At 44.0% G+C, this 21,704-nt stretch overlaps 1 protein-coding gene across 1 annotated transcript in view; it reads left to right on the forward strand.

The window, feature by feature from the left end:
- The first annotated feature begins 8,993 nt into the window (after window positions 1-8,993).
- adamtsl4 (ADAMTS-like 4) overlaps window positions 8,994-21,704 on the forward strand; it is a 52,754-nt gene continuing 40,043 nt past the window's right edge. The window contains exons 1-4 of the mRNA XM_085473947.1: window positions 8,994-9,279; window positions 10,783-10,846; window positions 13,983-14,569; window positions 15,361-16,051. Of these exons, the coding sequence (XP_085330073.1) occupies window positions 9,257-9,279; window positions 10,783-10,846; window positions 13,983-14,569; window positions 15,361-16,051 (1,365 nt within the window). The 5' untranslated portion in view covers window positions 8,994-9,256. The remainder of the gene's footprint in view (window positions 9,280-10,782; window positions 10,847-13,982; window positions 14,570-15,360; window positions 16,052-21,704) is intronic.

Raw genomic sequence — 21,704 nt, forward strand, 5'->3', positions numbered from 1 at the left:
GGGAAGCAGCTCAAATTCCCAGACATCATCACAGAGACCTCACTCAGGTCCGACATGGTCCTGGTGTCAGAAATTACAGGACAAGTGGTCCTTCTGGAATTGACTGTCCCCCCAGGAAGACCGTCTGGAGGAGGCTTTTAAGAGCAAGAAGGCGAGGTATGGGGGGCTTATGGCTGATTGCTGAACCAGGGAAGACCCAGTGTTATCCAGATGCTTTGCAGGCCAGCCTCTCTACGTGGCACTGATAGAGACAGATAGAAATTTCCAAAACCTTAGAGCCATCAAGAACACCACACATGCAGCAGAAAAGACATCAAGGTCCCCCTGACTGGGTCGCCTGGCCGAGGGTGTCTGATGTTAAAACACCCAATGACCCCAGACCTGATGACATCACTGATGATGTGTCCAAGATGCATCCAAAAATCCTCAAAAGAACCATAAAACCTATGAAAATCCAGTTAAAAGTTTAAAATCTGTGCCCTCCTCCACATTTTCCAAAACTGTTAAGCGTAATCTAGACCCTGGACCTTATTTTTGACACCGCTGATCTAAATGGCTGATATGAGGTTGTTGTGTTGTATTTGAGCTGTTTTGGTCTGTTAAATTTGCTGGTTTTGTTGTGAGTCTGGAAGTAAGTGTAAACCTATGATCTCAGTGTCACTTTGTCACTTCCTGTTTTACTTTGAAGGTTGGTTCTCTTCTCGTTATAGTTTCACTTCCTGCATTTTCCTTCCTCCAAAGGGATTTTCTCCCCTACACTTATCAGACTCCGTTGTGTTTAATTGCTTTCACCTTTGCCTTCATCCCTCCTGTTTCTCCTCCTGAGTCAGTCCTGTTTGTGTTTGTGTGTTAGTATAAAGTCCTGTCAGTTTACTGTGTGCACAGGGCTGTTTGCTAACCTCCCCAGATTGTACATGCCCCGCTTTTCCTTTTTTTCATGTGCCTCTGTGAGGTTATTTCCTTGAGTTTAATCTAGTTTTCTGGATTTTGCTAGGAGCTTTGTGTAGCTCATTATTTTCATACTTTTGTTTGTGAAAAATGTTTGATTCCTGACAATCAACATCCTTGAGCCTTCCCAGGTAGTCCAGCTTCCTCTCAATGACATTCATGGGGTTAGGTTTATAGGTGAGTAAACTGAGTGGAGGTGTGATTGTGAGCATGAATGGTTGTCTGTCTCTGTGTTAGCCTTTGACAGAGTGGTGACCTGTCCAGTGTGTACCTCACCTCTCGGCCTATGTAGCTGGGATAGTCACCAGGCTCCCCGTGACCCCAGACTGGATAAGCAGAAGAAGAAGATGGATGGATGGATGGAACATCTTTATCTCCTCTGAAACAACTTGTTATACTTCTCTTTTTCTAGTTTTCTGAATCTGAAGAAACTGTAATTCCTAGTTTGTTTTTTTTAAATCAGTTAAGCGAATCTTTTCATGTAAAGTGCTCTTGTCTGGGAATCGCTGGCACAGACAACGTCAGTGAAACCTTTTGAATTAACCACTGCCAAGTCTGAGGCATGTTTTCTCTTGGAAAAGAGTCATGTGATCAGGCGTGACAAATCATGTAAGGACAGGGAATGATTGATAAGACCAGAACCCGGGCAGCGAACAGAGCCTATCAAGTTCTCAAACAGCAGCGATTCCAAAATAGTCGGTTTTAAGTTTCCAGAAGTGTCCCAGCTGAGTGAATTCAAAGCGTGAGTGCAGCAGCTCGTCCTTACAGACCAGCAAAGTGAGTTAACTTTTGTCCTTTAAATGTACAGCAGCGACCGAACATTATTCTCATCTGATGTGAGCAGGGTCTCTCATCAGTGCTCCAGATCTCCATAAAAGAACAATACAGGAATTCATCAGCAGCAGCAGCAGTTAATTGACGCACAGGCTGTGATACATTCTTTAACCAATCGACCGTAAACACATAGAAGAGCTTATTACCCTTATACTACTTATTCTCTCTGTGTCTTCTGACCCCAACATGCCCGAGCTGTACCATACGTGCCTCCTGACACATACCATGAATCGTGCTGTTTGTTGTGATTATGCGTATATACTGTAGGTGGCCCAGTGGCTTCTCTGAATGAGCAACAATTGCTCTTTGTTTGAATAATTGGAACAAGGTTATTTCAGCAGTTTCGTCAGCCAATTAGGCCCCGACTGAGCTGACCTCTCCCTCTCGTGTGCTTGTCTCGCCAGCGACCCCTGGAAATCGTCATTAGAGCGCTCCTCCCATAGACGGCCTTATTTCCCTCTCTACCGTACACCCCCACCTCACTGCCTCCTCTTCACTGCCTTGGCAATAAAGTCTTCCTCTTTGAGGTGTACTGAGGAGCTGTGCTTGCAGTTTCTCAGAAGTCAATTTCAAGCTGAAATACTTTTAGTGAAATAGTATCTCTCGTGGCTCTCTCAGCGTCATCCAAAGTAGACTGTAAAGATGTCAGTCGATTTTTCTCCTCTGGCTCTTTGCGCCCTTTTCAGAGCACCAGTCCCGCTTTGATCCAGACTCTGGCACAGGATTGGTGGAATGGAGCAAATATTGACTCCATCTGAGCCAGACAAATCACTCCCCCTTCCTGCTTTCTTTTTCTTTCAGTATCCTTTACACTTGCTCAGTTCCCGTCTAATCTGCCATTACCTCTTTCTCTGACATTCCCTTTCATGTCTTTTCTGCTGCTGCTTTTCTTTTCGCCCCCTTTGTGTCCCTGTCTGTCATTTTCTCTCTCCCTCTCCCTCTCTCTTCTCTCTCCAGGCTTCTCAGGCTGTCGGTACTGTTAGGTCAGGCCTCCTCCCCTTCTCAGCTGCCCGTGAAGCTCTCTCTGTCTCACTTTAAAGCTACTTTGGGTTTCAACACCTGCCTGTGCTGTATGTTCAACTGTTCAACTGCATGCTTTTGCCTTGAGCCTAGAACGTGCTGCCTCATCTGAGAGTGTGCAAACATGCATGGGCATCATGTGAAGGTATTCGCGACGGTACGTGCCAACACGCTTTCATGTGATGCTCATATGTGCTCCAGCCGACTGCAGCGGAGAGATCAAGAAACGAAAAGCCTTTTTCAAATTAAACTTTCATAGCTTTCACTCTTTGTTTGCTTTTATGTTTGCTGCTGATGCAACCCCATTTTTTTTTATATGTGCAGATCATGTTAAACTATTGATGTGCACACTCACTCCAGTGTGAACTATAGAAGACTAAGGCTGAGGCAATACTTCTGCAAAGTTACGTGTAGACATGTTTGCAAACCAGAGCAGAGAAAGAGCTTACAGGTTACCCAAAACCTCAACGTTCTGTTTAACTGTCAGTTCAAAACATTGTTGTTTTTCCTGTTTTTCCTTTTTTGTGATTTCCTCCATCCTTGGTGCTAAAAGAGGCCACCCAAACACACGAGATATCAGTAGAAAGCCCAGGATGTCTTCTATTTAGTAGCTCAAATAAGTCAAAAGACAGATCAAAAACAAATGTCCGTTACAGAGGACATAAATGAATAGGCTGCTTCTCAGGAGGATATATTGGGCTAAGTTCACAAAGTCCAAATACTACATTACACATTACACAAGCATGATGATCTTCATCATAATCTTCATTTATGTGACGCCTAGAGAAATCTGTTCTGGCAAAACTTGTGTAAAAATATTGGAGCGGCAGACATTATCTTTTGGCGACCAGATCCCAACAAACTACATGTGTTTGTGTGGGACAACTACTGAGAGGTAGCCTGAATGTCTGGATTTTATTTCACTGTTATTTCAGCTGCTTCTCTGTCTGGTAGCAGTTTTTTGGGTTTCTGTGTGCTGCAGATTGGCATATCTTTTTTGAGCCATATCTGACAATTTTAGCACTTTGACACATAATGACACAGACATACTTTAACAGAAATGTCCTGGTGTGGAATTCAAAAATAACTCCCGTGAAAAAAAGATAAAAACAATATTTCTCAGAATATAGCGCTGCTTCATTTTTTGTGGTAGTTTCCATCATATTGAAGAAAAAGCAGAAAAGCTTGTGACAGTTCATCAATGAAGTGCAGTCCCACATAAAGAGGGTCATCTGGTCAACCTGGTAGTGAAAACACTGCTGCATGCTGCATGCATAACTTTGGATATTATCCAAAGGTCATGTGTGAAAACTGTGAGGAGGTCACCTTTGAGGAGGCACAGAGCGTCTGGAGGTGGGGCATGCAGAGGGAAACCAACAGAATATTTATGACTTATGTGGGGAAAACAAACAGCATGCTGATTTTTGTTTCAATAAAGTTTTTTCACTGTTGATGACCTTTTTCAGCCTTTAAGTGGAACAAGTAGAAAAAGTTTGAGCAGCGCTGTGTTGGAGCAAAGAGGCTCGGCTCAGTGCAGGATTCATCCTCTGTGCACCATGAAAGTTTTATAATTTCATGCCAGTACATCCGATAACTGCTGATTTATTTCAGCTTGGATGAACCAACAGATGAAACTTCTCCCTCCTCCCCACGCAGAGGTGCCTACATACATCTTTGTTGAAGCGTGTTTCAGCGCTGACTCTTCTGTAGGTCAGTGGCTGAATGTGAAATGAGCTCTTTGTTATCATTACTGGAAGAGTGTTGCAGGACTGATCCTTCCCCCGCTTCCGTCTCTATCATCTCTCCGCCCTGCTGCCACCTTTAGCACACAGCGGTCCAGCCCCGAGGCCCAACCCGTCTGCTGACCTGAAGAAGCCCGGAGCCCTCATTAACCGTAACAGCGAAATGGTCGCGGGCCTACTGTTCCTGTGCCCGAGGCTGAGGCGTGTGTGTTTTTTGGACTCAGGGTGTGTGTACATACTAGAAGTTTTTCAAGTGATTTATCACTCCCACAGGGCCCCGCTACTCTGATCTGCAGTGCTATTACTCAGATCAGCCAGCCGAGACAAATAACAGATCTGCTGCTACATATAGACCTCCCCGGACACATGCACACACACAAACACACACACACAAACACACATTATCTCTGTGCTGTGGTGACTAGTTGAGAGAGACATTTTGCTAATCAGGGTCCTGCGGTTGGTGGTGCGTGTCGACAGGCCGGCATGTAAGTTATTGCTTCTCAAGGATCCAGAGAAAGATAGATAGGGAAGGAAGGAGAAGAAAGACATAGATAGGGGGCAACGGAAGGGGGGGCAAAGAGGGCTATAAGTGGTCACGGGCCAGTGGTAGCCATGGCAATGACCTCTGGCTAATTGTAGTTACTGATAGACATGGTGCTTAGAAGTACAGAGATATCCTTTACACTAATAACACACAAAAAACACACACACACGATGTACGTATAGAGTGTGTGTGTCCCTGTATTCACCCACTGCACCCGCGCATTTCTTGATTTTACATGAACTTGTTTTTTATTTTGACAGATCAGATCTTAAGCCCTGTCTGTAATGTTGTTTAGTCTTCGGTCATCTGCTCTTAGCGGGCTTTGAAGTCGCTAATCTCCATCACCATTGCCGTGTCCACATTGTTGCCAAGAAAAGCAGCGTGTCCAACTATAACTCACATGCACGCCCTCCTTTCCCGCTCTCGTTTACACCGTGTGGGCTCTTTGCCTCAGGGTAGCAGGGTGGGAAATGTTAATGAGGAGGTTCAAGAGCTGGATCAGAAGGGACCTTGAGTGAGATAATGTCTTACAAGTAGCAGGGGGCTTGATGTTGGCTCTCTGGGCTCTGATCTCCAGGAGACACACTAGAAAACGAATCTCCATCATTCCTCTTTCCTCCCACTGTCCTCTCATGCTCTGCTTTTTCTCCGAGCTGATCCTCCTCTCATCTTTACTCTTCACATGCTCTGAACTTTCCCCGCCTCACTATTTTCAGTGGTGAGGAGATTATGTTTTTTATTAATGTGTCATGCAGCTATGCCCAGCCCTCAAGGGGCATGACACCAGCTAATAACGTAAACCAGATCCACGGATCGAGCACATATCTTTAAAAAAAAGAAAGAATGCACAGCCCAAAAATAAAGAACACAAAACAAACTCATAATTTTAATGCTTTCGTGCCTTAGATATTGTTCATACATTAAATCTTATTTAAGAGAATAAGCGATGAAAGAATAAACAGAATGAAAGCCCATTTTCTTGTTTGTGACACTCATTCTTTCTTATTTCTTTTTGTGCAGCACATGAGGAAAAACAATGTCTCTCCCTACTGTTATTAAATTTGTCAATGTTAATAGACAGCAGATGACTACCAGTTCTTTTCCATGCAACTAAAGAAGTAATAGCTGTGTTTGTATATATACACCCTCTGCATGTGATCTAAATGACACTCTTTACTCCCACTGTCACCCTGTGAGCTGCTTGGCTGCTTGGTGTGTTCTGTTTTAGAAAACCAAACCAACCAGGATGTTTTGTTTTGTTTTTTAAATATGGTGACACATTTAAACACATTTTTCCTTGTGGGAAATCAGAAAGTCCAATCAGAAGTAAATACACCTTTGCAAGTTGGAGAAGTAAACATCGGGTATGATTTTCAGGCTCTTTTGCAGTGCACTGCGCCATAAAACATTAAAAGTGGCCCTGGACGTGAATCTGAAAGTTGCTTTTTACTTTTTGTTTATTAGCATGTTTAATGAATAATGCTAACGTCTCTCTGTGCCCTTCATCCCCAGCTGGTTGAGGCAGATTCCTGCCCCTCCCTGACCCTGGTTGTGTTCTTTGAAGGGAATTCTTACCCGCCACTTTTGCCAAGTCCTCCCTCAGTGTGGATGACGTGATTGTTTGACTATTGTTTGATCATCTTTACTTAGAATTTAAGTACCTTAGACTCTTGTTATTGTGAAGTAGAGGTTACAGTAATGAAGTTGAATTGGTGGTACAACTACTGAAATCTTTGACGAAAAATAGACTGGACTTTACGCAGCAAACTCCATTTACCCAGTCATTCACATACACAGCAGTGCACACTTATTCTACACATATAGTGTTTTTTAAGCTAACACACAATCACACACACACTAATGGAGGCATCTGGAGCAATCTGATGTTCAGGATCTCGCCCAAGGATAGTTAGACTTGCAGGAATTGCAGGAGAAACAAACCACCAACCTAACAGCTGGTGGACCACCCACCCAGTCCACCTCCACCACACAGCTGACTGTCAAAATACTCTGTTACAGCAAAAATCCTGCATTCATATCCTCTGTTAAAGTACAGAAGTATTACTTTCAAAATATATTAAAGTACCTAAAGTAAAAGTACTTGCTATGTGCAATATATAATGGCGTCATTTTAATTACCTTATTTACTGCTAAGCTTAATATAGTAATATTGAAAAAAGTGATCAAGATCATTATTTCAAGTATTTGCCAATAGTTATTGATTGAAGGAGTTAGGAAGCGATCATAGTTCAGGTGTCATCTTACTTACCCTGGGAACAAATGTAGGCCTCAGCTTATTTTAAAGACCTAAAACTACCGTATCTCCCCAATAGAGCAGTTTGCTGGTTTACTTGTGGTTCCATATATCCATATATCCATATATACATATATCCATATGAGTAGAATGGGAGGCAGAGCCTTCAGCTTTCAGGCCTGCGAGACAGACGCCCTCTCTACTTTTAAGATTATGCTTTCCTATTTTAGATAATGTAGTTAGGGCTGGATCAGGTGACCCTAAATCTTTGATTATAGAGACCAAAGAAATTGAAATGTAACTGTCATAATGCATCTTCACTAAAGGCGAGTTCTCTTATAATAAATGGAAAATGACCAGAAAAATCTTTTTAACATTGTTATTCATAATTATAATGCTCTGTTAAGTATCCCAACACACATAGAGAGACACACCTGTATTCACCTTGTTCCTTTGCTTCTTCATTTACTTCCAGCCACGACTTGGAGTCAGATGTCACTTCACCGAGAGCCCCTGCAGCAGCTACCCTCTGGCTAAGCTTGCTGAGCATTTTCTCAACAGCTTTAATGTTTGAACTGTTTTCATTTTTGTGGAAAAGAAAAACAACAACAACAATGTGCTATGGATCAGTGAATTTTCGCAATTGTGTAATTTCAAGATAAATAATATATCTCATATTCATGTTTTTTTTGTTGTTTTATTGGTCATTTTAGTGGCATAAAGACCAACTTGTTTATGTATTTGTTTTTTCATTCATAACTCTTGGCTGTGCCCCTAATTGTGCATGGACCTCTGGCCTGAGCTCATTGAATAATCCGGTGGGGGGGGGAGATAAGCAGTAACCCCTCCTTTAGAGACGCCTCCTGGTACCGACTGGAAAGGTTGGTGGACTGCAACCAAACATACAGTTTTCACATTCTGCTTCCAACCAAAGCTCCTGCTCTCTCTCTCTCTCAAACACACACACACATGCACACACACAGAGTGAGATCTGTGCTCAGGGGAGCCGTGTTTCTTGGGTCTATTTATCTGAGCTCCAAATTGGTGAAGCATGTCTGGTTACAGTCTTTAAATGTGATTAAACAGTTATGAGAAAAAGTCTTTTTTCTTTTTTTTTTGCTCCAGTAAGTCAACAGCCATATTTCATCCACGCAAAATAAAAACACACATATATCTCCCACTTGGAATTTGTTTCTGTAACTTTGTCAGACAACAATTAGTGTTTGTGTTGGCACAACAGTAAGCTCATAATTCTTTGTACTTCCCCTTTAAAGTGCTGCTGCTGCAGATGCTGCCAGCTCAGGGTTGTTCCTGACAGTGTTTAGATCATTACTACTGATCAGTGTGACCAAGCACAATGGGGCATTCTTATGTTAGATTGAGCAACTAAGAAAGCGGCTCTGAGAGTTATTATAGCTCAGTCAGGGCCCATAGTGAGTGTGTGTTATGAGCGCGTTTTAGGCTGGGTGGGGGTGGGGTGGGGAGGTTGTTTTTCATGTGTGAAAGAGAGGGAGAGTGTGTGAGAAAGTTGTGTAATCTGTCCATTTTTTGTCCCCCCCCCCCCCCCCCCCCTTCTCTGTCTCTCTTTCTCCCGTGCCCGTGCCCCCCCCCCGGCGCTGTCAGGCGTCACACTAGTTTATATTAAGAACCCAAAGAAGTTGTCGAGTGAACGGCACTGAAAGAGAAAAAAACGAAACTCTTCCCACTCTCCAGAAATCACGGGGAGTGACTGTGACAGGAGGAAGGGGACAGAGAGAGAGAGAGAGAAGAGAGAGAGAGAAGAGAGCTGAAGTCTTCGCAGGACTTTATCACGTTTCTTTCAGGGCTCCGCAGATCGGATTAGACAACTAAACTGGACTGATAATTATTATCTGTGAGCGGAGTCGGGACCGTGCGGGAGACTCTTGGAGCATGCAGCTCGGTTTGCTGTTCAGGTAAAACTTCTTCACGTCTGCTGCACCCTGCTGCTTCTCTCGGTCTGTCCGTAGAAAACACCACATGGGAGACTGAGTCCAACTTTGTGCGCAGAGTTGTTTCAGAAAGTTGTTTTTGTTTTGTGGTAAAGTTTGCGGTTTTACGCACGATGCCCTCTTGTTGCGCACTGGGCGCTGTCCAGGTAATCTGAAAGGAATTCACCCAAAGGCGACTGTTTTTGTTTTTTTTTTAGCTCGGAGTTCCCTCTGTCTCCTCGGGGCAGATTTTTTGGGAGTTTTCTCCACTGATATAATTCTCTTTCTCCCTCTGTTCCCCTGTCCCCGCTGCTCTGAGGTTATTCTACAATGTGCCACTGTAGCGGCGAGGGAAACGTGGACCCGCGTAGGGGGTCTTTACTTCGGCCTGAGCGGCTCTGTTGTGCGGGATCTTTGTGTTTTTCGGGGGTAATTGTATAGTCTGGTGTGGGGAAACTTCCAGAGACCGCGGCGGTGCACCACACTGGGTAGAAGGGACCAATTACTCTGACTACATGTGGCTTGCGGACTGGTGATTGTGGGGATGGTTTGGTTCTGGTGGTGAGCGCTGAAAGGTCCATCTTAGCAAGTTGTTTAGGATCGTGTTCTCGCTATTTTCCTTGTCAGATGGAAAGAATTTATCCCTCTTGTTTCAATACACTTGTCTCGGTTTCTATGATAATTATAGACAGACTTTGAAACAAGTGTATTATCTGTCTTTTTTTCCTTTTTCCTTTCTCAATGAATAGTGAGACTTCTACGACTCATGTGAGGATTTAAACTACTTTTTCAGGTGAACAGCTTTTGCCCAGCCCAGTCAGCGACTCAACATAATCCCCAGTTGTTGCTTCATGCCCAATTCAACAACTCCAAAGCCACCCCAGCCATACAGCACGTCTTTGAACGTCACACCTTCGAATTAAAAGTAGCTGAAATTACAAGATGATTTCGGATGTTGCAACTTATTGAGCCCGAGAGCGTGGCAGCTGTGTGTGTGTCTCTAAAAACCACATCCTCAGGGTGTGTACACACGCAGGGAGAGGCATGCAGAGGGAAAACATGCTTGCTGTTAAAACCCATTAGTTTGTTAGCACCTCCCAGGCTTTCCCAGATTGATTGAGATGCTTGCCTGTGATCCTTGAAAGGGGAAAAAGAAACTTTTGTTCACACCCATTTGAGCCCACAGGCCACCCAGAGTGGGGGAGAAAGGGGCATAATTGGTTGGTAAAGTACACTTAGGTCACTGGAACATTTAATAAGGTGTTTGGGTAACACTTGTAACACCTTTTAAAACAAATGTACACTGAAGGAAAAGTTTAAGAAAGCTGACAATCCCTCAACAGGGACTAATGAAAGTCTTTAAGTTTGAACATTATATAGCAGGTCATGGATTAACTGCGTGCTTTACAAAAGACCTCATTCAACCTGCTGATATTTTAAATCCTGTATATCTCCCACTTTTTTACCCTCTATTCTTTGTCCCTCCAGGCTCTATGTGCTGTGGAGCTTTGTGGTGGTCACGACCTCCGTGACCAGGACTGCCAAGAGGAAGGTGAGCCATGAGCCATTAGATCGTTAAGTTAGCTCAACACAACAGTTTCACTTCAGAGGGGTGAAAGGTGACAGCAGTTGAAAGGACAGGTTCACCTTCTCTTAAACGTCACTCACATACTCATGTACACTGAAAGAGTTACAGGACATGAAGGCGTCCATCCTGTCCTTACTGCCCGTGAGGACGTCCAGTGAAAGACAAATAGCAAAATATGTAGTCATCATGCTTTATGCAGCTATTGTGAGACTTTACCAGTCAAAACTGAACAAATTAAGAGTTTTGGGGGGATTAACATTCCCTCTATGATTTACTTTAGCATCCTCGTACTGCAACTAGGCGAGAAAAGGCAGTCAGGGGAGAAATGCTGGAGCCTAAAGTTTGCAATTCACTACAGATCTCAGCATCTTTTAATTAAACAAGAACAGCAACCCTATTTTTAGCACTTTGAAGATGAATTTAACAGATGATCAGGCTAAGACCAAAGCGGACATGTGCTGCTTGGCCCAAAAATTCATTACAGAGTAAACAGATTCAGCAACACACAGCACCACATTGGAAACTAGTTGCTCATTACTGTTTTATTGCTACATTTGCAAGCTAAATAGGTTAAAAAAAAACCTACATTATTAATAAAACTGCTTTTAATGCCAAGCATGATGATGATGGACCTGTTGCATAGCTGTAAAAGTAGAGCCAGGTTCAGCTTTAGTTATTGGATGAGTTCTCTGTGGCATTAGCTTCTTTCAGGTGAACATCACACCTGCGTTTCACCACACAGGAGGACAAAGATGCTTCTCTACCTATGAAGCAGCACATCTTTGGAAAGAACATCTCTTGAAACATACAACAACCATAAGAACCAAAGCTTACTGACTTATAATGATCAGTGTTATATTCAATCAGTCGTCCAATTTGTGCGTCGCTTCGTTGACCTTTGTGTCAGACTCCTCTCATTTGTACTGTATTGTACATGTGCACATTTCTTTCTCCCTTTTTTAGCATCATTGTTAGCACTTTATTCACGTGAATGTTCTTTGTAAAGAGCTGCATTTTTATCTTGAAGGCCACAAGCCAAAATGTGTCTCTCTGGCAATAAGATGAAAGCGTAAGATGAAAGAAGGAGGAAAAAGTTCTCTTCCACTGGAAACCCACAGTGCCACTAATGATTAAAGCCACTCTTTAACTGTAATCTGGCCGTGTGAATATTGTTTTTAAAAAAACGGCTTTAAAGGGCAAAGTCCCACCAGTGTGATCTTGGAAAATGACTGCGCGGAGGGAAGACATATCTGCACCCCTGACTGGTCCAGGCCTGGTAGAGGAGCAGTGTCGCTGGAGTTTAACCAGTAGCTCCAGAGGTCGATGGTGGCTGCTGTGGGGGTCACTGCACGGAGCTCGTTAATGGTCCCAGTTATGTGGCAGCTGTGTTTGATGTCACTCATTACGACAGCGCACGCCTCCCCACTGCCACACACACACATGCGCGTCTCGACCCCCTCCTCATCCTCCTCACTTCTTTCTCTTTCTTTTTCTCCCACCCTCCTGCCATGTTACCCCAGACCAAGACAGGAACTTTCTTTTTTTTATATAATCTGGTGGCGAACTGGAGGATCAGAGCATGCCCGCACATGCGCTCAGGCTTACATTTGTCCCCTCTCTCCTCTGTCCACAAACAGTTTGTACAAGATGTTTACTTGCACATTTCTGCCAATTTAGACATGCATTTACACACTTGGAAAGAGAGAGGAGAGAAGCAGAGCACAGATTCACCTTTTGATTCGTTCTCAATGGAAACTTTTGTTCAGCTCGCATGTTTGCAGGTCTGCCAACCAGGCCAGTGCTTCAGTTATGAAACGAGAGGAGAAACATTTCTTTATAACCACAGAGGAAGAGAGCAAAGCCTGAACTGGCACCGACATACATGCATTCACACACATTCATATGTACTAACAAGACTGCACAGAGCAATCAGCCCTGATTTTTGTCATTTCTGCAGTGCGTCCATACGACGCCGGCTCCTCCTGCTCACAAGCTGCTGGCAGGTGCCCGAGTCTCTCCTAAGCCTCGGCGAAGGATAGTATGTGTAGGATTTATATTTTGGCCCCAGAGGAAGGAAATTCATGAGACTATAGCTCATCAGTGACTCTGTTTCTGTGAAGAAAAAGGATTTCGAGACAGTTTGGATTTTGCAATGGCAGTTATTACTGAGTTAAGAACTTCTTTAAATTATTGTCAGGGTTTGCAAGTTTCACCCTTTGAGTCAGAGGTGCAGCTGCTGCAGTGGTTTATTGGAGCACTTTAGATACTTAGCAAATTTTCTTTTACCTTTATAGACTTTTTTGACATTCAAATCTTTAAAAAACTAAATAGCTGCAGCAGTTTATTGAAACATAGAATGTAGAAATACAGTATATTAGAGTTTGTGCAATTCTCATGAGCTTGTAAGTCAAGATTTGGTACCTTTATTCTTAAACACAGAATGAACTCTCTGAGGCAGCTTTCTCACAGCGTCTGTAAGTAGTCTTCAGGAATAGTTCTCCAGACTTCTTCAAGGACTCTTGAAGAGCTCTTCTTTGGATGTTGGCTGCCTTTTGTTCTGTTCTCTGTCAAGATGATCCAACACTTTTTAGTAAAGTGGAGGTCCGGGTTGTGGGGAGGGTTTTTAGTGTATTTGCAGTGTGGGATCGTTGTGATGCTGAAAAACGAAGCTGTTGCCAATCAGATCCTTACCTGATGGTATTGTATGGTGGATTAAAATCGGATGGTACTTTGTTGCATTCATAATTCTATTAAGATATTAAGACCAGAGAACTTTTGTTCAAGACATCTTTAAAATTTGACAACAAGGTTTTGCTCTTTGGAAGAGTAGCTTGAGTATGTCAGTAAAGGTGATCACTTCATCAGAAACAGTTTTATTATGTTTGTTTAAATCATAAATTGTTGCTTCATATATGTCACACTTGCCCTCTTTGATATAATGCAATTATTATTAATATTAGTAGTAGTAGTATTAGTATTATCATCATCGTTTATCTTTGATACTCCTGTTTGGATTTTCTTCCGTTGAATGAGATTTTAAGATGTCTGTCTGATCTTGGCACTGCTTTTTATTGACAGCTTGTGTGTGTTTGTGTCTCAGGTGGCAGGTCGAAGGTCCAGACAGGTGTTTGAGCCTGCAGCGGGCGTGTGGTCAACATGGGGGGAGTGGTCAGAATGCTCTCAAACCTGTGGCGTGGGCATCTCACAGAGGAGCAGGAAGTGTTTACCTCCACCTCCTCCGCAGGCCCCTCCACTATCCCACTCTCCACCAAACTGGGCAGGTTATCTTCCCGGGGGCGTCGGAGATCCTGCCGTCTCACCTGTGCGTCCCTATTATCCTCCTCGTTACCCTGGGCAGCACCACCTGCCTTATCGCTCTACGTCAGTCTCCACCAATCAAAACCCAGGATTGCCTCTTTATCGGGACACACCCGCTGAAGGAGGAGGAGGGCCTCCCATACCAGCGCAAACCAATCGATCACCTCCTTTGTACCAGCCAGAATTCTCCTCAAACAATCAAGACCCCGTGCCTCCTGTTTTCAGATCTCCCTACCGGGCGCCAGCACACGGCTACAACCAGCCAGCACGGGTCATCAGGCGACCAACCAATCCTGGAGCACTGAGAGCAGGAGGAGGGGGGAGCAGAAGGTCGGTCTCCACCAGCCGGGAGGGTTTACCTACAAGAAGGTTAGTGATTTAAAAAAAAGACCAAAAAACACAGCTAATTTTACTTAAAGAGCAACAGTTTGGGTGCACCACTGCACCTGTAACCCACCCAGTTGTGACGTAACAGCGTAACAAAACACCTTGAGGATGATGACCTATAAACCACCAAGTCAAGAAAAACAAGGTCCAAATTTAAGGATGCTAATCTACGTAAGCTTCTTTCCATCACAGTTATGGCACGTATCAAAAAAACCCAAAAAACAGAACATTTACATTTTGCCTTACTCAGCACTCTTGAGTTCGCTTTTTCCAGGAAAATGTCAAAGGAAGTGAGTTTTGCATCGCTGGCAGTAGCAACGGCGGTTTGTTTAGGATAAATAGACGGACTCGGTTGTTTGGATGGGGAACAACAGCATCGCCGTGGACAAAAACACAAGAAAAGATTGATCACTGGGCGTGAGGGAAGGTGTGATGTTACAAAGATGAAAGAAACTGCCGGTTTGTTTTCAGAGTAATGTTCGACTGACATGTTGAGGCTTTTTTCAGGTGCCATTAGTTAAACCGCTGACATTGTTTAAGCATTACAGGGTTTGTTATTATGTTTCAAGCTTTGGGAACTTGCCCATCTCTGTTTCTGGTATCTACTGTATTATTACATCATTACGTCTGTTTTTTGTCATCCAGACAGGCAAGGCATCACCCTTCCCGCTCACCACAGGCTGCTGGTTGTGTGTCGTTTATAATAAATTTACTCTGCCTCTCTGTCTCTTCTCCTTCCTCTTCTTCATCTGCCTTTTCTTTTTGACCCTCAGGTCTTCCAGCATCCGTCCAGGTCAGTTTGGATACGGCAGAGTTCCCTTCTCTCTGCCTTTGCATCGTCAAAACCGCCAAGCTCGCCACACTGTGAACGGCACTGAAGATGCCACAGTAGCGCCCGAACAGGCTGCTCCTGAGGACATCACAGAGAGTAACAGGGGAGAGGAAGAGGAGGCTGAGAGGGGTGAAAGGGACAGGCAGGAGGAGGAGAATGCAGAGCGGGAGATTTCTGAGACACCTGCCGCAGAGAAGGTGCCCACAGTTCCCACCATCCGCCCTCTGCTGCGACCCTCTCACACCCATACACAGCACGGGAGGGCCAGAGGGCAAGTCCCACCCTCTCGTCCCTTATCACGTTCCTCGCTACCGTCTGTCTTCAGTAGCCGCCAACGGTTTGACTGGAGCTCCGTCACTGCCCCACCTCCACCTGTCCCTCCTCTGTCGCGGCCCTACTCCCCTGCAGCCGGTTCACCTTTTTCCCCACCTCTCCACCGCAGCAGCCCTGTGCACAGAGACAGGGAGCTCCACCCGGCCTTCAGTCCCCAAGCTCCACCTGCCGGAAGCATCTACCCCTTACAGCACCCGCACGTCTCACACCTGGGGATGGAGTCAGGCAGAGAAGGTGGGGCTCCTCGCACGTACACATGCGCAGGGCCGGAGAAGGAGTACCGCAGGTGTTTCTCGCAGGTAAGACCTAAAGATTGTGTCCAAATCTTCACCTGTGAGTCTTCAACACACAATTAATTTTCCACTTAATACACCGGCTTCACACCCAATCATTCAATCTACAGTCGCGCTCGCTTCGTATGCGTGCAGTGAATATTTGATAGGTAGACTATTCTCCAGTTTCTCCAGTTCCAACAGTAGCTGGTTGTCTCTGAGCACTGAGACGGAAAATGCCTCCTACTGCTTCCGCTACGCCATGCCATTTGTGTATTCTGGGATACAACCAGAACACACATTTACTCCAGTGAAACTACACAAGAAAATTAAGCACATGTGCATGTCTTTACAGCACACATACATGTGAGTATAAACACTGTGGGTGTTACTCTGGGCAAATGCACATCTGGCTCGGGCCCTGCATTGATTGCCGTCTTATGATTGGGGTTGCGACCTGCTCCATACCTATCAGTGCAGCACAGTGAGAGCTTTATCTGAGCAGAGAGCTGCCAAGAAGAGGAGCCAGAGACACCGTCGGGCTGCTCGTGCCAGATGGGCCAACTCACTGTCAACGCACAGGTGAGAATCTGGGGTCGACCTTGCAGCAAATCAGGCTTCACTCAGGCGAGAACGCTGCACTTGATTTCACTCAATTAATTGTGAGATTTAGAGTGAATATTGCGGATAAAGTTTCCAAGCAGTACAGCAGGTATTAGGTGTATCTATGGTGCCATTTCAAGCTGACCTTACTTGTTTAAAAAGGGAAAATAACTCAAAGCACAAAGGCTCTGCACATATGATAGTATTTTCAGCCATCAGCTGCATTCAGCCTGGTAGGATTACAATTGGCAAGCTTAGACGTTTTCCACCTCTTGCTATGTTTGCTGTAAATTAACAGCAGACTTCCACACAACCTTCGGCCATCGCTGCCATTTCTCAACTATCAATCAGTCAAATCTGGTCTCTGGAGAGGGCGACAGCACATGGAAATTTACATATTTCAGCTCCAGTAGCCAAAAAGCGTTAACTGTAGTCAGGCATTTATAAAAATACCTGATTTATAGACACTGTGTGATACCTGAGGATCAAATTAAAATGCTTTCGTGCACGTGGCAACAAGTATCCAAAGCTATTGTTCAGTTTTCTTAGCTTTTCAGCTGCTTTAAAGAATGATTGGAATTATATGAGGACTAAACCTTAGATACATGCGTAAAAGCTAACCTCTCCCTCTGCAGATGGAGAGACGATTAAACAAAACTGAGCACTCGAATCACGGCAAAAATACCCAGGGTGACATGTGACTGGGTTATTTATTCCAGCAGGTCTATCTTAAGTGGGCGCGCAGGAGGACGTGATAAGACTGGGCTCAATGAACGCCACACTCACATGCGCACCTACACCCTCCTGCCCCCACAGTCCACATCTACAGCTTGCTCTCATCAGAGTGGAAGTAGACACTCGAACGGGGCACTCACGTTGGCACTCACAATCCCTTGACTTTTCCCTCTGCAGATAATTTGGCAGCCTCTCTGCACTTGTCTTTTATCCCCCTATCTTTCTTTCCTTCTGTCTGTGTCCTGTTCAGTGCTCAGTCGTCCCCATTTTAAAACAGATTTAGTAGCTGGCAGAATACATGACCTGTGTGTGCCAAGAGTGCTAATAGCAGTCCTGTGATGGCTGAGCCTTACTCATTGGGTTACATATTTACCCAACATTAGCCTCTGTTTCAGCCTCTCTTGCTGCTCCAGTAGATTGTTGGTTTTATGTGTCTTAAAAATAGGTTCAAGTCCTGCTGAATGCAAGACTTTGCCCAGGCTTGTATGAACTGTATATATAATGTGTGTGTTTGTAATTCAGGGAGTGAGCCAGATCTGGAGAATGACACATGCTATTATCTATTAGGTGTGTTTGTCAAAACACGGTGTGCCTGAGGCACATTGCAAGTGTGACTGGCTGTTGCAGTGAAGCAAATGGGGAACCAAGAGAGGGACAGAGGAAGCGAGAAGGGCCAAAGGTCAGATGTGCAAGATGTGTGCGTAAGTGTCAGAGCGAGGGAATAAGGGGAGGGTGGTAAAGGAAGTGACGCAGTTAAGTAGTAGTGAAAGGGAGTACTGTTTTTAGAAAATGTGCCCATAGTAGTGGGAGGGCGAGCCAAAGGGCAAGGGAAGTAAAAAGGTGGGGAGGGAGCAAGGCGGTGAAGACAGAGAGATGGAAAATGAATGAGTGTTTTGGTGTGGAAGGATGGGGACAGAGGTGTAGAAGGAGGCGTGGTTCACTGAAGCAAAACAATTGACTTGGATGGAGAGGAAGAAAAAGATTCTGCTGGAAGACGAAGTTTGTGTCAAAGGAAGAAACAGATTCATGGAAAACTTTGTGTGTGTGTGTGTGTGTGTGTGTGTGTGTGTGTGTGTGTGTGTGTGTGTGTGTGTGTGTGTGTGTGTGTGTGTGTGTGTGTGTGTGTGTGTGTGTGTGTGTGTGTGTGTGAGCAAGAGAAAGAGTTTGGGTTCGTGTGTGTGTGTAACAGGAGAAGAAGTTATTCTGTGTGAGGAAGAGCGGAGGAGAAGGTGAAATTTGAGAAGAAGAAGAGGGGAAAAAGAGTTAGAAGCAGACGCGTCACAAAGACACCTCCTGTCCCTTCCTGTCCGAGGTCTTTCTAATAAATTTCTGCGATCGTCTAAGTGCTCCATCTTGTCTCGGTTCCTCTTTCTGTGCTTTACATGAGTGTAAATATTTACGTAGAATGACTAACAGTGAATACTTCTACACCAGAAAGTCAAGGAAGCGCTCCTCAGACCCAATGATGTCATTTATAGTCACGACCGGCAGGACATCCACCTCGCACTTTCCAAAAAACACAGTTTTATTAGTCCTAGTTTAGTGTCCTCTCTCTATATCCAGTTTCCTCTTAATTTATTGTTCTTGTCATTGACCTAAACCAGTGTTTCTTCCTTTACTGTATTCCTCAATTTGGAAGCCAAGATAAACTTCAGTCCTCACCAACAAAAGGCTCTGAGGTGAGATTTAAGGTAAAATCAGAAAACTCCTGCAGTGGTTCTGTGCCCACCCGTCGGTTACAGAGCCACAGTTTGAGAACCATAGGCTTAAAGCAACATTATTTATGACCCTCCTCAAACCGAACTCTTCATCTTGATGAGACAATAACACAAAAGATAATGCATATAATGCTTTTATGTATTAAAATTTCACTGATTTCACTCCTATATCTGACCCACTTCCACAGCACTGTGCAAAAGTCTTGCACCACCCCTCATTTCTTTACAATTTGCTAGGAAAATGCAAAATAGTATTGATTTATTACAACATATACAAACATGCCTGGAATACTTTTGGTACTGATCCCCAACAGCACTGGCAGAAATGCTGCCCTTTCATAGACGGCTGTCGTCCCTCTCTCCTGACCTCCTCTGTACATATTATGATGATTAGAAACACAGATTTTTCAAATTTAGATTAATCACTCCATAAGTTTCCAGTAATTTTCAGCTAGGTTCTTCTGTTTGCTGTACAAATAAGTACAATTTTATTCTGGTCAAACTGCATTTTTTTGTATTGTCAATTAAAGAAATAGAAACAAATAAGATGGTTTTCTAACAGGCTGCTGGAAACAAAGTCCCTAAACATATAATTTAATATGGTTCTTTCCCATTTTGTGTGTTATGTGTAAACACAACACTGGTTCATCCTAAGTTAGGGGCTTTTTTTTATGGTTGAATGATTCATAGGTCAGTGTTAAGTGTCTTAACAAACTAAAAAAAATCCTCTGAAACTGATCTGGTACAGGGAGTGGAATGAAAATGGGGAACTTTGAAAGATTTTCTAAACTATCGCTCAAAACCACCAAAAAAAAGTAGTCTGGTTCGTTGGAAGCAAAATATAAAGAAATGAGGGGTGTTTCGAGACTCAACACAGACACAGCACTGTGCGTTCTGGCCATCAAGACAAGCACACTCCTGTTTTCAGGCTGCTGCAGCAAGTCAGATGATCTAATCACACTCTGTCATTACAGAAGTGGTATTAAACAGAAAATATATTATGACTAACAGAGCTGAGGGGCCACACTCCTCAGCTCTAATGAGTGTGTGCTGGCCCTGCCACGCTCACTGCGGTTCCCAGGAAGTGACAAACGGGCCCAGATGTGGTGGGTTGTGGCATGAAACCACACAGACTCATTCACAGGGATCTGAGCTTTATGTGCTTTAGTGCATTAGCAAGCAGAGCTACCTGCTTTTCTAGAAAACAACAGAAAAGCAGGTGCTGCCTGCTTCGCCTGCTTTTAACAGCTACTGCGTCCTGATTACGTTCATGTTCCTTTGATCTCTTTCGGTCTGTGTTTAGTTAGCTGAAGAATTGTGAATTAAAACCACAGAAGTACAACTGCCAAAGAAAAAAATATAACTTTAGAAACTTTTATTTGGGGGCAAATCAATAAACTTTTTAAGCCTTTTTTGATCAAATTTGGCTGATGGCTGCATGCTTTCAAGAATTTCAACATTAATTAACGATGTAGGTTGTTATTTGTTGGGTTGCGCACTTATTTGCACGGTCATCCAATGAAATGCAGTTTTGTCTGATGCCTCCTTCATCTCCCAGCATGCTCAAGATGACTTTTAGCATCAGTCCTCAGATAACTAGAACTAAACTTAAAGCTAAAGCGAGAGTTGAGAGAGAGTTGTAATAATCTCACCATCTACGTCTTTGTTAAGATAATCAAGTAAATGTTGAAGGAATTCAAGCTGAAAGGCTCATTAGATAAAAACAAGGACATAAATATATATTACAAAGTCATATAGAAGATGTTCCAGTAGAAACAATCTAAATGCCATATTACATCACCCTCAGGGACATCTCAGCTCTTAAAGATGAATGAAATTAAGCATCAGCAGCTCGGAGGTGAATTCACAGAGAGATCAAATATTTCCAGGTTCAGACGGTTGGACTCTTGCTGCCTCTGTCTCTCTCTCTTTCTGAGGTCCAGGTGTTATTAAGAAAGTGAGGGTGATTTCTAGGTATTAAAAACATTCTGGTTTAAAAAATATGTTGTGCATTTGTAGAGCTGCTACATGGAAAGTGAAGCATGGAAACTGGCATTTGAGCACAGCTTTGGACTTGTTTATTGATCTTGTGGCCACAGTGTTCTCTTCTTTTCTTTGCTCAAACCCACATTTCTCCCGAGGACAGCATCAATGTTACTCGCCATTCTCCCGCCTTCACTCGTTGCCTGTTTTTTGATTAGTGAGAAGTATTTCCTTTAGGGGACTCATGACACCCCCCGCCCCGCCAGGTCATAGCTGAAAGCTTCCCTATGAAGAGGCGGCACACGGCCTCGGTCACAAGATTAGGCACAGAATGTTAATCACTCGGGACAAACCTATACACACACATATGTCAGCGTATGTCACGGATTTGCATGCACGCAGAGACTGATTAGTCGTGCTGCGAGGTGATTCATGGCTGCAGGGGCCGGCCGTCAGTTGTTTTGTCTGCATTGTGCTGCAGTCATGCTTGAGGAATGACCGGCCAGCCTTAACCTGTATTCAGGCGATTTTGCCAGCTGTGCAGGCGTGGGCTTCAGTGGTGAATAAATGAGCAATGAGCAAGATGATAGGAGTGTGTCTTCAGAGGTTTCTCTGCTGAGACACGCATGGCGCTAAAGGTA

The sequence above is a fragment of the Copadichromis virginalis genome, linkage group LG11, assembly GCF_057382275.1.
Source record: "Copadichromis virginalis isolate Kocher_CV1m ecotype Utaka linkage group LG11, C_Virginalis_male_GT1.1, whole genome shotgun sequence".
Classification (NCBI taxonomy): Eukaryota; Metazoa; Chordata; class Actinopteri; order Cichliformes; family Cichlidae; genus Copadichromis; species Copadichromis virginalis.